Source organism: Propithecus coquereli, unplaced genomic scaffold, assembly GCF_000956105.1.
Source record: "Propithecus coquereli isolate 6110/MARCELLA unplaced genomic scaffold, Pcoq_1.0 Scaffold208, whole genome shotgun sequence".
NCBI classification, from domain to species: domain Eukaryota; kingdom Metazoa; phylum Chordata; class Mammalia; order Primates; family Indriidae; genus Propithecus; species Propithecus coquereli.
Genome location: NW_012145856.1, coordinates 1853873 through 1870142, shown reverse-complemented (window position 1 = coordinate 1870142; position 16270 = coordinate 1853873). Strand labels below are relative to the sequence as shown.

General features: G+C 55.9%; 1 protein-coding gene across 1 annotated transcript in view; it reads left to right on the top strand.

The window, feature by feature from the left end:
* Positions 1-2381: 2381 nt before the first annotated feature.
* ATOH8 (atonal homolog 8 (Drosophila)) overlaps positions 2382-16270 on the top strand; it is a 31519-nt gene continuing 17630 nt past the window's right edge. The window contains exons 1-2 of the mRNA XM_012644197.1: positions 2382-3145; positions 12003-12194. Of these exons, the coding sequence (XP_012499651.1) occupies positions 2402-3145; positions 12003-12194 (936 nt within the window). The 5' untranslated portion in view covers positions 2382-2401. The remainder of the gene's footprint in view (positions 3146-12002; positions 12195-16270) is intronic.

Here is a 16270-nt window from a genome sequence, read left to right as displayed (position 1 = left end):
GGCACGACGGCTGGTTGTCCGCAGCAAAGGCTTCCTGAGTACCAACTCTTGGGCACAAGGAGGAAGGCAAGAGCTGGCCTTTTAGGAGCTTACAAACCCAGGGGGTCCAACAGAGCTGGGTTTGGGTAAGTTGCAGCGATATTTGCAAGCCATCATGCCCAGAGGCCAGCAAGAGCAACAGGAGGCTACAGTCATCAGTGAAGGCTGATGGGGGGTTGGGAGAGACTGAGCTTGTCATCAAAGGGGGAGGATGAGTCTGCTCTGCAGAGGGGAGATGGAGGAGACCTGTGAGCAAAGGCTAGGACTTTAGTGTCCCAGCCTGGGAGGGGAAACGAGCAGGAGAATGAGGGCTCCTCCCTGGGGCACAGCCTTGGCCTTCAGGACAGAGATAAGCTGCAGGAAGGTGTGAGTGCCCAGGGAAGGCAGTGCCTCATCAAGTACATGCTTTATGATGCTGGCACTGACCTTAGTAGGAAAAATGAGGTTTTGCATTTACTATAGTCAGAAAACTGCCTGCCTCAGTGGTGTGTGTATGTTTGAAGGCTTATGTTAAAGTCCTTTTACATTCATGATCTCTTTTTACTTTCCCAACTACCCTGAGAATTTGGCTGGACAGAAACATCCTCAAAGACAGTAACAGAGCCCCTGTGGGATGAAATGTCTTGCTCACAGTCATGGTGCTTGACAGTTGAAAAGCCAGGGTCCAACCTGGGTTCCTGGTCCCAGCTCCATGCTCCTGCCCTTGAACCTTCTGCCCAGACCCCATCCCACCTCCCAGGACCTTGCATGCTGCAGGCCACCCTGCCATCTTCCTCCTGCAACCCCAACCATTCTCCCCTGGAGGAGGCGGGCACTCCAGTCTGTGTGTGAGCCCTTGAACTTTCATCAGAGCTCAAGGCCAGGGTCAAGGGTCTATCTTCACCCAAACCCACCTTTTGAGCTTTCAAATTTGACTTCTTTCCAGAGCCTCCAGTGGAATGGCACAGAGGACTGGGGGTCTGGGCAGTTGGCCTCTGCCCCTTGCCATTATTCTTCACAACCACCTTGGGAGGAAAGTATGATTATGACCCCTATTTTACAGATGAGGAAAGGGAGGCACAGAGAGGTGAACTGACTTTCCCGAGGTCACACAATAAGTGGCAGAGCTGGGGTTTGAGCCTCGGAAAATCTGCCTCTAAGAGCTGTTCTGCCTCAGTTAATGTTATAACAACCACAGCTACCATTCAGCTAGCCCCTCACACCTCTTACGTGCCTAGCGCTCTAATTCCTCACAGCAATGCCGTCACTTAGGAATTGATGGACTCCGAATTTCTCATTTCATAGATGAGTAAATCTGGGCTCAGCAGGGGCCTGGGGTGAGGTGACTTCCGATTCTCACAGATGTTAGGTCTGTCTGAATCTGAAGCGTCCATCCTCCTCTGCCTGTTTGACCCACTGTGTGACTTTGGAGCTTTTAGAGCCTCAGTGTCCCTATGGCTTAAACGCTCTCCTCCTCCTGGCTTCCGTGCCCCAGTAAGTGTGGCAGTGGACGGGTGCCTTGCATGCTGTGGGGTGAGGGTCGCCGGGCAACTGCGGGCTCCCTCCTTTCCCCATCGACCTCCGGCCCCAGGAGAAGTCGCTGGGCGAGCCGGGAGGGAGGCGCGAGCGGGAAGATGCTGAGGGGGAAAGGTCGGTGCTGTGTCACGGAGGGGCCAGCGAGGCCGGGTAGAGAAGGCCCGTTAGCTACGATTTCGGGAAGGGCCGAAGGGCCCAGAAGTCACGTGCTCCAGGCGGTCGTGCAGGAGCAGACGGTCCTCAGGGAAAAGAGAAGCGCCCGCGACTAGAGTAGGGGGCGGGGAGGGAGCGCGGGAGGAGGCAGGCTCTGGGTAGAAGGGATGGGGGGGCGGGGGAGGCAGAGAGCACGCGGACAAAGGAGGCGGCCGGCAGCCCAGCTGTTTTGAAAAATGCTTCCTGTTTCTTTAAAGGCGCTCGCGGCTCGGGCGGCCGGGGCTGGGGAGGCGGTGGCGGCGGGAGCTGCCTCCTCTCCGGGCGGCGGCGCTGACTGATCTCGCGAACTGGGCTTCTGTGTAAACTGAGGCTAAACAAACACAGATGGAGCGCAGCGGGCGTTCTCCAGAAATGCTGGCAAGGCGGCAGCGACTTCAGATGACACTCTGAGCGCTCCGGGAACGGACAGCCCGGCGGCTTCGCGGAGCCGGCGGCGCAGCTGCCCCGGGCGAGGGGGAGAGAGGGAGAGAGGGAGGGAGGCGGGGAGGGAGGGCGAGGGAGCGGAAGGGGCGAGCCGGAGACTCCGCGGTGCTGAGCGCGGCTGCCGGGGCAGAGCGGCGAGGCGTGCAGAGCGGGCGCGGCGGGCGCGCGTCCCGGGCAGCCCCACGCCCCTGCCTCGCGCGCTGTCCGCGCCATGAAGCACATCCCGGTTCTCGAGGACGGGCCGTGGAAGACCGTGTGCGTGAAGGAGCTGAACGGCCTCAAGAAGCTCAAGCGGAAAGGCAAGGAGCCGGCGCGGCGCGCGAATGGCTATAAAACTTTCCGATTGGACTTGGAAGCGCCCAAGCCCGGCGCCACCGCCACCAACGGGCTGCGGGACAGGACCCAACGGCTGCAGCCGGTCCCGGTCCCAGTGCCAGCCCCAGTGGCGCCAGCCGTTCCCCAAAGTGGGGGCGCGGACACAGCTGGGGAGCGCGGGGGCTCCCGAGCGCCCGAAGTCTTGGATGCGCGGAAACGCGGATTCGCCCTGGGCGCAATGGGGCCAGGACTCCCCACACAGCCGCCGCCGCCGCCTCCGGCGCCCCAGGGCCAGGCACCCGCGGGCTGCGAGGCACAACCTTTCCGGGAGGCCAGCCTGCGTCCCCGCATCTTACTGTGCGCTCCACCCGCGCGCCCAGCTCCCCCAGCGCCCCCAGAGCCCACAGTGCGCCCCGCGCCCCCCACGCGCCCCGGGGAAAGTTCCTACTCTTCAATTTCACACGTAATTTACAATAACCACCCGGATGCCTCCGCGTCGCCTAGGAAACGGCCAAGCGAAGCAACCGCTGCCTCCTCCGAGATCAAAGCCCTGCAGCAGACCCGGAGGCTCCTGGCGAACGCCAGGGAGCGGACGCGGGTGCACACCATCAGCGCAGCCTTCGAGGCGCTCAGGAAACAGGTACTCGCTCGCCACCGCTTGCACTCACTGCGCCCGAGGGCGATTGCAGTAGTGGGTGGGTGAGTGGCCGGAGGGATTGTAGGGAGGATAGGGGTGTGTTTAGGGAGCAAGCTGTCCCCTCCCGGTCCGACCCCGAGGCCCAGACAGGTTTGGGCAGTCCTGGGGCAGTGACTTTGCCACAGCGTTGGTACCGAATCTTAGTTTGCAAAGTGTTGGTAAGTGAGATCTCTGGCCTGGGCATGTCACATCCCCCGCCCCCGCCCCTCGCCGTGGGTAGCCCCGTCTGCGAGTCTGACTTCATCCCTCACATTTTACTTTTATGGCAGCGAGTATTTGTCTCCCAGAGTCTCCTGGGAGCGGTGGGGAGTGGAGAGGGGAATATGGGAATCTGTCTTGGGCAAGGGAGGGGCAGACGACCTTTCCCCTCCAGGCACTTGTCGTGGCCAGGGGTCTTGGGGCCCCTGTTGGTGGTAGCAAGGCCTGGAGGCCTGGAACGCTGCGGTGGAGCAGTTCTGGGATTGTGGGGAGTATAAGGGTCCCGCAGTCCTAGGGAGCCTGTCACCTCTCTTCAGCGCCCAGCTCCCAGTGGGGATGCCTGTACGTTCAGGCTGATTCTAGGCTCTGCACCCCTGGCCCTGGCATCCTTAAGAATCTGGGCTGCAAACCTATGCCCCCTCCCCAGGGGTGGCTTCTAAAATTGGCTGGTGGGAGTCTTCCCAGGGGGTCCCTTCCACCCCACTCTTCATCCCGTGGTGAAGCAGGCACCTCTGCTGAGGGGACCAGTTAGTTAGGGGATTCCCTCTGGCGGATCTGCAGAGCTTCGTTCTGGGGTAAGTCCGGGACTTCTTAGTTTGAGGCTGATGGGGGCTTCCCTCACCAGACAGTGCCCCTGCCAGGGTGGTGGAAGAATACTTAACCCGAGAATTACCCATGGTGGGAAGGAGCAATTTACAAGTACACATTATACAAGGTTGGCACTGCCCTGGGGTTCCAGACTTCTCATTTTCTTAGAGAGATGGGAGATCTAGGAAGGAGGCGGCAAGTGCTCACCCCCACCCCACACAGAGCATGGGGAAGGGTTGCAGGTGGATGTGACTGATTTGAGGAATGAGGGTTTTTTTGTTTTGGTTTTTTTGCATGCTTTGCAGCTGACTTGCTGTATTACTCCAGGAAAGTTTCTCAACCTTTCTGGGCTGTAGCTAACAGCAAAACATTTCAGAAACCATGCTCTTCTTTTTGGATCATACTCTCCTCTTCCTCCTGGGGAGCGGGGTGGGGCACTGGTTCCTGAGTCTGTCCATGGAAAGGAAATTGAACTCCGGGGCAAAGAGGCCTTATGGCTTTCGGGTCAACATGTCTTGCTTGGGCTTGGGAGAGATGTTTGGTCAGTGAGGTGGGGAGAGGGTGGGGCGTAGGTGGTTGTCACAGACCAGGCTGGGCCTCTGCCTGCTGCCACACTGGCTGAGACCCTGGGCAGTGGGCACAATGGAGCAGTCAGTCTCACCCTGGGCCAGTAGTTTTGTGTCTGCATGCCTGGGTAGGGGTGGCAGCCTGTGGGGTGTCCTGCAACCCACTCCCTGAGACAGAAGGATGACAGAAGGGCAGAGAGATGCCTGTCCACCTGCTCACTCTGCAACTAGGGAAGCACCTCCCAGATTGGGGAGGCCACGTGCCCAGAGCCTCACAGCTGGTGAGTAGCAGGGCAGGGCTGGCACCTAGGTCCTTTGACTGCCAATTCAGTGCCCTTTCTAACTTCCCAGCTGCCTCTTTCTGTTCTGAGTGACAGAATATTCATCTGAGTGCTCTATTACATCTCATTTGTCCAGGGGCTTTTACTTCTTTCAACAATAAATTCCGTCTTATTTGATCTTAACAATATCCCTATCTGGATTGGATCAATTCATTTTATGGAATGGAAAATGAGGCCCAGAGAAGGAAGGAGACTTGTCCAAGATCACCTAGTGGGTTGGGGAAGACGACAGCAGTTTCTGGAATGCATGCCTAGCAAATGCTTCCCACAGTGCCGTCCGTATCAGCATCGTGGACTCTCCCCAACCCCGGCCCATGATGTTTGTTAATAATCGAGGCTGGGTGTACACTTGGCAGACTCCCTGAGATTATTAATCCTGGTCTCCTTTAACTTCCACCCTTCCCGTGGGAAGTTCTGTATAAAAGGGACAAATTCAGCGTGTCTAAGCAGAAGGCGAAACCCAAGCCCTTTCAGGGAGAGAGTGTGTACGCACACATAAACACACAGGTACACACACCCATGAGCATGCACGTGCTCATGACACGTGCCCAAGAGCACACACAAATGCATGGTCATGGAAGCACAAATACATGGTCACAGAAGCACCTGCTTCTATTTGTTTCCTCCTTGCTGCAACCATCTGACCCTTCCCTAAAAAGGCTGCTATGCCATGGTGGATATCTGCCTGTTATCTGAGAAGGAAAGAAATATAGTGCATTTCTGGTCACAGAGCCAGGGGCCGAGGCCACACCTACCATGTCCCTACCATGTTCCCACCACCACAGCATCCATCTAATGGAGTCACATGCTCTGGAGGAGCTACTTCCTCTTCCGATCCTCAGTCTCCCCTGTAAAATGTACCTTTCCCCCTGTCCCAGTTCAGACTGGCCGGAGCTCTGGATCTAGGCTCAGGCCTGCCTGTTGGCAATGGGCCCTTGGGAAGGGAGGAAAGGCATACGCGTGGCTCTGCCCACAATGGGGCCATGGCCAGTGTGGTGCTAAGATCGGTTCTGGGATCATGGCTCTGATCTGGGGCTTCATTTTCCTGAGCAGCTTTCTGGTATGATGAAAGGAGCACTGACCTGGGAGTCTGAAGGCCAGGCTTTGAGTCATGTCTCTGCTGCATGCTTTCTGTGTGGCTGTGGACGAGTCACTGTCGCTCTCTGGGCCTCAGTTGCTAAAGCTGTAAAACGGTAATATCACTTACCTTGTCCACAGCTTCTTTGCAAAGAGCCAATGAGGAAAGGAATGGGAGGTATGACAGCAATGAACATTTCTTAAACATCTCCAAGGTCCTCGGGGCTGCGGAAGTTTCTCGACAGATGTAGCAATAAGAACTCTTTAATCGTTTTAGTAACAATCACGGGAACTACTGTTTATCAGATACTTTATGACAGGCACTATGCTAAGCATGTTATGTGTACTGGTTCATTTAATAAATAGGTATCGTTATCATGCCCCTCCATCCCTTGCCCTATTTCACAGATGGTGACACTGAGATTCAGAGAGCTTACATAAGTTTGCTGAGGTGTCCTAGCCTTTTGCCACAGCCTGTGGCCTCATGGATTTTTTGCTGCACGCCACTTTGGTGTGCTGTTCACCAGACTCCAGTGTGGTGTATGGCACCATACAGTCACAGCCTGCATAGCTGCGTGTCGCTGTCCTTGCACAGCCTGGATTTGAATCAGGGCTCTTGAGGCTTTTAACAGCTCTGTTCCTCAGCCTGTCTAATGCCCTGGAGCCATCCAAACTCAGCAGGCGGAAGCCAGACAGGCTCCTGTTTTGTCATGATCCACTATCCTCTCAACCAGAAGGGAGCAGGGGAGGGCAGGCTGCATGGCCGCCTGCGAGGTGCAGGTGGGGAGAGGCCCTCTGGCCTGGTGGGGGCTGTGCAGGGCAGATGGTCAGGCTGCAGCACATGCCACCAGCCCAGCTGCACCAGAGCCCTCCCTGCTGCCTCATGTGAAGGCCATGTGTGCACAGCTGGGCCTGGCCCCTGTGCAGGGCTGCTCCCTGCCAGCTGGGAGGGGTCGGAGGGAAAGGCTGGCCTTTCTGGGTGGTGAGAGGAGGGGCTGGAGTGGCAGGACCTTCTGTCTCACAAGCTGTGCCCCCCCCCCCCCGGGGTATCTGGTGTGCGTGTGGATTTCCTCTCTCCTCTTGAAGCCCCTCAGCGTTGTTGGAGGGATGGTAGCATTGGAAGATGGTGAGGGGCTGTACCTCCCTGCTGTCCCTAGAGTCCCCCAGGGGTCCTCACCAAGTGAACTCAGGGTGGCCCAGGAGGGGGATTGGGGAGTATGCCCCCAGCTCAGCACTTCCCTAACTCTCAAACCCCACAGGTAAAAGGGAGATGTGGAAGGGGGGCCAGGCAGCCTGTGCTCATCCCCTCGGGCAATGGGGACAGGCCTGCTTGCACTGGGCCGCATGCAGGTACATAAGGGTGACAGAGGCCTTTCTCCTAGTTCATCATGTCCTCAGTTACCAGGGTAGTTCCTTGTTGAGCCCCATTGCATCGGGCGAGGTGTCTTACCTGGGCATGCTGTTGCATATCTATGGTGCTACCTCCCCATGTTACAGATGAAGACACTCATAGAGAGGTTGCAAATTGCTCAAGGTCACAGAGTGGCAAGGATCTGTACCCAGGCTTGTCTGGCCCTGGGGCTACAGGTCTTAACCACTAAGACCCAGGTTCTCAGGGGCCAGCCTCGTGGCTGTGTAGGAGGTTGGGATTTTAAAGGACCTATTGAAATAGATCTTGAGAAGGACCTTGAACAGCTCTGGGTAGAGTGGCTTCACCCCAGAAATCCGGCACTCACTGACACGAGATGATTAGAGAACAGTTTCAGGTGAAATCAAGTGCTCAGCTGAGTGGACACAGTACTGTTGGAGCTCTGTCGGCCCAGGAGTCTTGGTGGCCTTCCAGGAGGGCTGAAGGGTGGGCAGGAGTTGGCACAGAAGCAAGAGGGCGGAGGGCTTCGAGGCCTTTCCTGCATTCTCTGGCAGGTTCTTGGCTTTGTTTCTTTATGGTGCTTTCCCATGGTTGCCCACTGGGGTCCCATTCTGAGGTGGCGATTTTATTGGTGAGGAAACTGAGGTTCTGTAAGGTTCTGGATCTACCTAAGGTCACATGGGTGGCCAGGGGTAGAGCCAGGCCTTCGGACTCCCGGGTCAGTGCCCTTCCTGCTTTTTCCTGCTTGCTGGAGCTCGGAGAGGGTCCAGCTGGGGGTGGGTGGGATGGAATGTTTTGGGGGTATGTGGGGGCCTTGCGCAAATGCCAAAACCTGCTCCTCTGAAGTTGAAAAATCCTTGTGGGATGAGCATGAGGCAGATCCTTTTCCTTTCCTGGAGGTTGGGCAGTCTGTTGGGAGGGGGAGCCAGGTGGTTCTGCCTCCTCCTCTGGCCTGTGTCCTCCGATCAGGGTGAGCAGACAACCGCTGTGGGGTCCTCTGCAGGTGGCGTGGGTGGGTGGGCTCTGGGCCTTGTTGTGGATGCTCAAAGAGGTAATGCACAAAGGCCAGGGGCTCATGGCATCATCAGTCCAGTACTTTCCATCACCACCTCAGAAGGATGGGCTGTCTACCTCCTCACCTTAGGCTATAGATACTATTCTAAATCTCTAAGCAGTTCCTGCTGGCTCTTTGGAAAAAGCCCAGCTAACCCACAAGTTCAAAATCCAGCCTATCTCTCACCAGCTGAGAGATCCAGAGAGTTGCTACATGCCTGGAGGTCACATGCTTCTCTGTAAAGTGAAAGTGATCATTTCTACCTCATTGGGCTGCTTAAAAGATGAATATAGACACTGCATTCGGAACACCCATCCTCTTCCTGGCCTTAGTAGATCACGGTAAACAGTGAGGCGGCCAGGTCTCAGTGGTCATAGAGGGCTGCGCTGCACAGACTCTGGCATGAGTTGCTGTCTGTAGTCCCCGCAGCTGGGTGCGGTACACAGCATTGTTGTCCCCACTCCCCAGATGGGAGTACTAAGGCTCAGAGAGGTGGAGGCACTTGCCCAAAGTCACACTGTTAGTAAGTGCCTGGAATTCAGACCAGCTCTTTCCGCCCTACATTGGCCTCCCAGAACCAGAGCTGGTTGCTAGATTCTTGCTTTGCTAGGGTAGCCCAGGCCAGGGTGTCTCTCAGCTGGGCTGTCTGGGGCCGGGTGGCTGCATCCTGGGGTTTGGGTGCCAGGAGGGTCTGAGGAGCCACCCTGGAGGTAGGGGAGGAGTAGGGGGAGCTACCTGAAAGGAGCCCTTGGTGTCCCATATATGGCCACCTTTTATGGTGGCAGCCAGGGGAGCCCAAAGGCCATGTGCCTTCCTTGGGTGGCAGTCAGACGAGCTTCTGGCTCCAACCAGCATGATCTGGGGCCCAATAGTCACCTCTCTGTTTCCTCATGTGCAGATGGGAAAATAATCTTTATTTGGGGGGAAGGTTTTAAATAGGATAATACTACCTGTAAGTAGCTACAACAGTGCCAGATATATGAGAGCTTAATAGATGGTTTTCTTCTTGTTAGACCTGGAGCTTGACAGAAGCAATGGGACAAAGTGGCAAATCTGGAACAAAACCGGCCTCTAACCTGGCATGGGGCCCCTCGGTTGGCCTTGGCCTCATATGTTGCTCTGTAGTCCTGCAGTGACCCTGGGTGGCAGCGTGCAGATCCCTCCCACGATCCCCGCTCCCTGCTGGAAGCCCAGCTGTCCAGGGCCAGGGACTCAAAGAGCTGGGTGTTTATGGGAAAGCCTCAGCAGGACATCTGAGTGAAAACAGTGTGAGGGGCTGTGTCACGGATCTGTGCCCAGTCCCCAGAGCCTCCCCTGGGCCAGCATACCCTCCCACAGCAAGGAGGCAGAAGTGCTGGCTGGCTGGCCCCTGAGACCCTCTTCCCTGCCCCAGGACGGCCAGACCTTGTTTATTTGTTCAGGCTGATAAAGCAGGATTTTCTGGACTCTGGTTAGGAACCAGCACAGTGCATTGTTCTGCCAGCTTCTCTTGGACGGGTTTGGAGCTGCGGCCGGGGCTGGGAGTGGGGTGTGGAAATGTATGGGAGTTGACTTTCTCTCTCTGTCGCCCCCTCCTCCTCCCTGGGTTTCCTAGTCTCTGGACCCACCAGGGTTGGAGGGTGGGGCAGACGTGTGTCCTGGCTCCAGACCTCCTGCTTCTCACCCTTTCTGGATGCCCTTTGTGGGGACCTTTTGCAACACCGACTGCAATAATTTCAGGGCCCTCTGTCAGGCCTTACCCTGCAGTGCATACGTCATCTCGTCTAATCCTTACCTCCTTGGGGAGTCAGTCCTGTTCCCAATATGAGAAGGACACTGAGGCTCAGAAAGATTCTGTCCCTTGCCCAGGGTCTTCTAGGCAGAGCCAGATCCAGGAGTTGAACTCAGGTGACAGAAGGGTATGCGTGCTTAGGCTGTGTGCCAAACACTAAATCTTCATCCTCAGAGAGAAGAAAGGTTTTTGAATCCAGTTCAGAACATTCTGGAGTAGTTACGGAGGAGATCGTTCATTTGTTCACTCACTCCCTCAATCAACAGACCCCTTCCAGAGCCTGGTATGAGCAGGGCCTGTGCTGGGCTCTGCAGGCCTGGCCTTCCCCCTCAGCTCGCAGGGAGGGGACAGTATGGGCCGTCAAGGACAGATGGGTGCTGTTAAGGGCAGGCTCTCTTGGCGTAGGGTGTGGCTGGGGAGGTCAGGGGTAGCTCTTGGACAAAGTGAGGTTTAAAGTGAGATCAGAGTGGGTGATGTATTTAGTGTCCCCAATCTGAGGTGACTGCCTTGTCCATGCTTTATCCCCGGGGCCTGGAATAGAGATTTCCATCCTTGGCACTGTCAACATTTTGGGCCAGGTAATTCCTTGTTGTGGGGGGCAGGATCCTGCTCATTGCAGGATGTTTAGCAGGGTCTCTGGCTTCTCCCCACTCCATCTCCCCCTCCCTGTGATGATAACCAAGAATGTCTCCAGACATTCCCAACCATCCTTTGAGGGACAAAGTCATTCTTGATTGAGAACCACCGGCCTAGAAGAGTGCCTGGCATATGGGGGGTGCTCACTAAATACTTGTCATGTGGATATGCCGTGTGGTCCCCGTCTCTGTGGGATATGGGTTAATCAGTGACATGGGCTCCGCATATAGATCCTGAAGAACCACAGGGAAAAGGAAACCAGGACCCTTGGTTGCTGGGTTTTTAGCCATTTAGGTGGACAACACATCATAGGGACAGTGGGATCTATTGGTTAGTGCCCATCAGACACATTTCGTGGAGATATTTCCACATCACAACACAGAACTCTGTTCCATTGTGCCACAGTCTTCGTGACTTTTTGCTCATGCAGCACTAGTGTTGGTAGATGATGTTAAAAAGTTAGAGGCTCCATCTCGTCACCCCATACAAATCCCTATGCAATTTTAGTAAGCATCTAGTTGGTGATGAATCATTGACAGACGGGTCAAGTTTGTTTGGGGCTGTATTTACTATGCAATTTTTGTCCGCCCAGCAGCACCCTAGGTCCAGAGGGCATATAGAAAAAGATAAAAAAAGAAAAAGGAAACCAACCGTGTTTGTGTCTTTCCAGCTGAGCACTGACGCTTTCCTTCCTGTGTGTTCCCAGAGTCCCAGGTGCCTACCTCCGTTATGACATTACATCAGTCTTGAGTGTAAGCTCGCTGAAGGCAGGAATCAAGTTACTAATTGTTGGACCCCTCAAGTATCCAGCAAAACAAGTGTTGCTGAATGAATGAATGGAACATCAGAGCTAAAAAAAATGTCTATTCTTTCAGAGACACTCCTTCTCAGGGAGAGTGGAGGACAGAGCTCTGTCATGATGGAAATTCACTGTGCTTTGATTTGGATGGATTGAATGAGCTGAGCCTCAGTTTCTTCCCCTGCAACATGGGGATGCGGCTGTGTCCCAGAGCAGATGCCCCGAGATGTGTGTGTGTGTAAACAGCAGGTCCTTGGAACAGATCATAAAATCAGGGTGGAGGGCCCAGGTGTACCTCAGACAGGCCACCTCCTCCACACCTGCCAGGCCAAGGGGGGTGTGGGGGTTGTTCGCTCAGCACAGAGACCCCTGCAGACCATCCTGACACCTTCTTTTCCCAGGTGCCATGCTACTCGTATGGGCAGAAGCTGTCCAAACTGGCCATCCTGAGGATCGCCTGCAACTACATCCTGTCCCTGGCGCGGCTGGCTGACCTCGACTACAGCGCCGACCACAGCAACCTCAGCTTCTCCGAGTGTGTGCAGCGCTGCACCCGCACCCTGCAGGCCGAGGGACGTGCCAAGAAACGCAAGGTATGTGCCAGCTGCTCGTGCAGTGGCCTGTGGGGAGGGCTGGGGAGGCAGGAAGAGGAACTTGGGGTGCCCTGCTCATGCCCAGGATTCTGAAGGGGCCAGAGAGATCAGCTCTTGGAGGTTTGCTGGAGGTCGCCCCAGCTTCAGGGCTCCTCACATCCCTGGGATTATGAGTGTGACCCTACTCCTGGTAATAAGGCTTCTGGGTGACCTCGGACAGTCACCCAGGGTCTCTAGGCCTGGGTTTTCTCATCACTGAAATGCGGAGGACTGTTTAGCTCTGAAGCCCTTTCTGGCCTTAGGTGCTCTGGTGCAAAATTCCCCGTGTGGTCCTCTCAGGACAAGATTCCCCTGAGCAGGGTGACTCCCAGGAGAACCCTTTGGCAGGTTTTGGGAAGGTGACTTGGCCTATGGGTTACCTGAGGCTGTGCATTAAGGCAGGTGATACTCATTCATTTATTCACTCATTCATTCATTCATTCTGGAGAGGTTTACTGAGCCCCAACCATGTGCCAAGCAAGCTGGGTGGCAGAATAAAGATGATAAACTTATGGTCCTGGTCCCCATGCAGAGAGACCCTCCTGTAAGTAGATAAGGGCAGGACTGTGGCTGTGCAAGGGGTGGTGGAAGGCCAGGCAGAGGAGGGACAGGTTAAGACTTCTGTCCCAGGGAGCTTGAAAGGGCATCTTAGTGTAAGTGGTGTTTGAGCTAGGACTGTCAGGACAACCAGGAGGTCACCGGGCAGATGAAGGGTGGAACAGCATCCAAGGCAGAGGGAACAGCTTATACAAAGCTTGCTGTGCTTGGGAAGTGTGTGCAAGAGGAAAGGTGTTGGGCACAGCTATGGTCTCCAGATGGCCTGTGCTTCAGGCATTTACAGTCAGGGTAGTGCTAAGCAAGGCTCATTGCAGCCCTCTGAGTCTGTTTCCGTGTGGCTGGAGGGAGCAAGACAGAGAGCGGGGCCTGGTCTGTGTCTGTGAGGAGAGATGCTGGCAGCCCTGGAGCAGGAGGGCTCCCCTGGCATTCAGGGAGCTTGGTGACTCTGTCATCCTCCATCCATTCTTCCTTCCTGGCCTGCCCCTCCCCCTTATCCTGACATCCCTCCCCTGGATCCCCTTTCAGGCAGGCCCCTTGGTGGGTTCTCTGGGGTTTCCCAGAGGCCCCCCATGGACGCCCAGGCCCATACCAGGGAGGGCCGAGGCACCTCATCACCGCCAGCCCTGCCGCTAATTGAACCTGCATTCCTGGGAGTGATTTAATGTGGACCAATTAGATGAAATCCTCATCAAGTGGGTGAGAGAGGAAGCGCCACTGGCTGCGCTGGGCGGCTTTCCTCTGGAAAGTGACCGGGTAAATGAAGGCGTGATTGATGGCTCCATGCGGCGCTGTGACAAAGGAGGTTCGTAAACTCTCGGTGAACTTCCCCTGGCATCCAGGCCGGTTGTTGGAGGTGTGGATGGGCAGGGTGGGCAGGCGCCCTGTCCCCTTCCCGCCCCAGTTGCCCGGCCCCCGCCCCCGCACCCTGCCTCCCCCTCTTCACCATGGAAAGGGGTGCTCGGAAGCCCCCTCCCTCCGCTGGCTCCTTGCCCAGAGCAGGGTCCTGGGCTGGGAGGAGGCTGCCCCCGCCAGTGAGGAAGAGGAGCAAGTAGGGTGAGGAGCCCTGGCAGAGCGGTGTTTTCAGTTTCCCCCAAAGTCACCTCAAATCTAAGGCACCAACCTTCCCATTGTGCCGATTGGGAGGCTGAGGACACAGATTGTGGTTAAGCACACCCAGCAGCCCTGGGCTCGAGTCCTGGCTCACTACTGACCTGTTGTGTCATCCGGATGCATCTCTTACCCTCCTCCAGCCTGTTTGCTCATTGATAAACACGGACAGTGGAAAACACTCACTCGTGGGCCACCTTGAAGATGGAATGAGTCACGGTGGGAGAGCGCGGGGCACCCGGGGCGTGTTTGTGGTGGCGCCCTCACGGCCTCCCCACCCTCAGGTAATGGGACCTGAAAACACTTGCATTTGAACTTGAGGCTCATCCTGCGGGGCCTACTTAACTTAATTGCCTTGGAGGGGCTTTGGGGGCCAAGGGGGCAGTTCCGGGGTGGGAATAGTCTCTTTCTTCTCCACTCTGCCCCCAGCCAGCCCAGGCCTGAGGGCACCTCCCGACTCCTGACCTCACTCTGCCTGTGGTGGGTGTGAGGAGGTCACCCCGCTGGGTGTCTTTGCCGTGATGACCTTCATGGCCTCACAGGCTCACATCATATCCATAGTGACACACTTCCCGAATGAAGACACTCAGGGATCAGTGGGGACCAGTGTTCATATTGGAGCCCCCCAGACCTCTCCCTGCTTCGGTAGTTTTATCTGGACAATCACGATTTGGCCCTGTAGCCGCTGCAGGCGTGGGCTGTTGGTGTGTCCCAGGCAGTCAGATTGCTTCTCGTCTCGTGACCCCTGGTGTTCCTGGAGCCCTTGTGCACTCAAGCACCCTCTTTTAGGCCCCTATGACCCACCTTTTGGGCACCTGTGCTTTTGCTGCCCGAGTCTTTAATTGCTAGTTGTCATCCTCCTTCTGTCTGTCTGTCTCTCCTACCCTGGGTGTGCTGCCCCCCTCTTTCCCCACCCCCTTGTTTGGGATGTGTGGCATCACACTGAGACCAGCGTAGCTGGCCTGAGCTAGCCTCTCTCGGCAGATGTTCTGCTCTGGGGGTGGATTCACGGGGTCCTGAGACTGAGTGGCCTGGAGCCCCAGGAGAGGGGGTTTCCTGCCTCCTTCAGGCCCCTTGCCCTGACCTTTTGTTTGGAGGGTTGAGATGGTTTGAATGGGGAGCACATCTTTAGATGGGTCCTGGCTTTTGAGTTGTAATTGGAACCTCGCTAGCTTTATCTTCCTCCTTTTGTGGCCACCCAGCCTGGACCTCTGAGGCCCCACCTCCACTTACCAAGGTTCTGTTTGGGGAACCAACCACCAGGACAATTAGACCAACTAATATTTTTTCCTCATGTGTGGGACTATTTCTGTGAAAAGGCTTACAAAGTTCTAACGGTAAATGGCACCTGGTTACAAGTTTACGGGGAGAGACTGAGGACATGCTCAGGTGAGAGAGGACGTGCCACTGACTGCTGTGGGGTAGCCTTCCTCTGGAAGTGACTTTCTTCTGGTACATGAAGGACGTGATTGATGGTACCCGAGGGGAAGCCAGGAACTCATGGCAGGTGCAGGAAGAGCCCCCTCCTTCCCACCCTCCACCTTCTTCAGCTGGTGTCCATCCCCTTGTAGGATATGTGACCACTGCAGGGGTCCCCAAGCAAGAGACAGGGCTCTTAAAGCTCTCCTTGGTACATACACCCTCCCCTCCCCGCCTTCCTTCTGTGGATAGCTATTGACCACCCTCTATGTGCCAGACACAGCATAGGTAGTGTAGGCACAAAATAATTTGCCACAGAGTCCCCACCACCGAGTGGCAACTGAACACTCTTTGGTCAAGAGGGTTTGGAAATCAGGAGTGGTCAGGGTGAGAAAAAGGAAAAGCAAAGAGAATTCTTGCTTTCGACATAAGCCTCCAGCAGTCAGCTGCCACCAGGAAGCTGTGTTGTGGGCCTCGTTGGGCAGGAAAGCCAGGGAGATCACCCAGAGCCCTGCTGGGGCATGAGGGGATGGAAGAGGAGTGAGAACTAGAACCTTCCATCCAGGGGTCTGCTCTGCCCTTTCTGGGTCTAGAGGTATGTTCGTGGGCTGGATTGGCATGCAGTCCCTGTGCTACCACCCTGGGGCTCGCCTTTGAGAGGGCCCTGAGCCTGGGCGCTTGGGCCCAGTTTGGTTCTGAATGGCATCGTGAGTGTGTAGTTTCTTTGCAGGACCTGACTTCAGTCCCTCTCACTCAGGGCTGCTGGGGTCCCTTGCTGTTCTTCCCTGGAAGATGAGATGACCACCCAGGTCTACTTGCTTCCCAGCCCCTTCCTACCAAAAATGAGCCATGCTGGAGTCCGTTGCCCCCTCCATGTGTCTATGGTTGTGGAAGCCCACCTGGTTAATTAATTCCTGACCAGGTGTGTGTGGTGAGGGACAGCTTCATGGTCA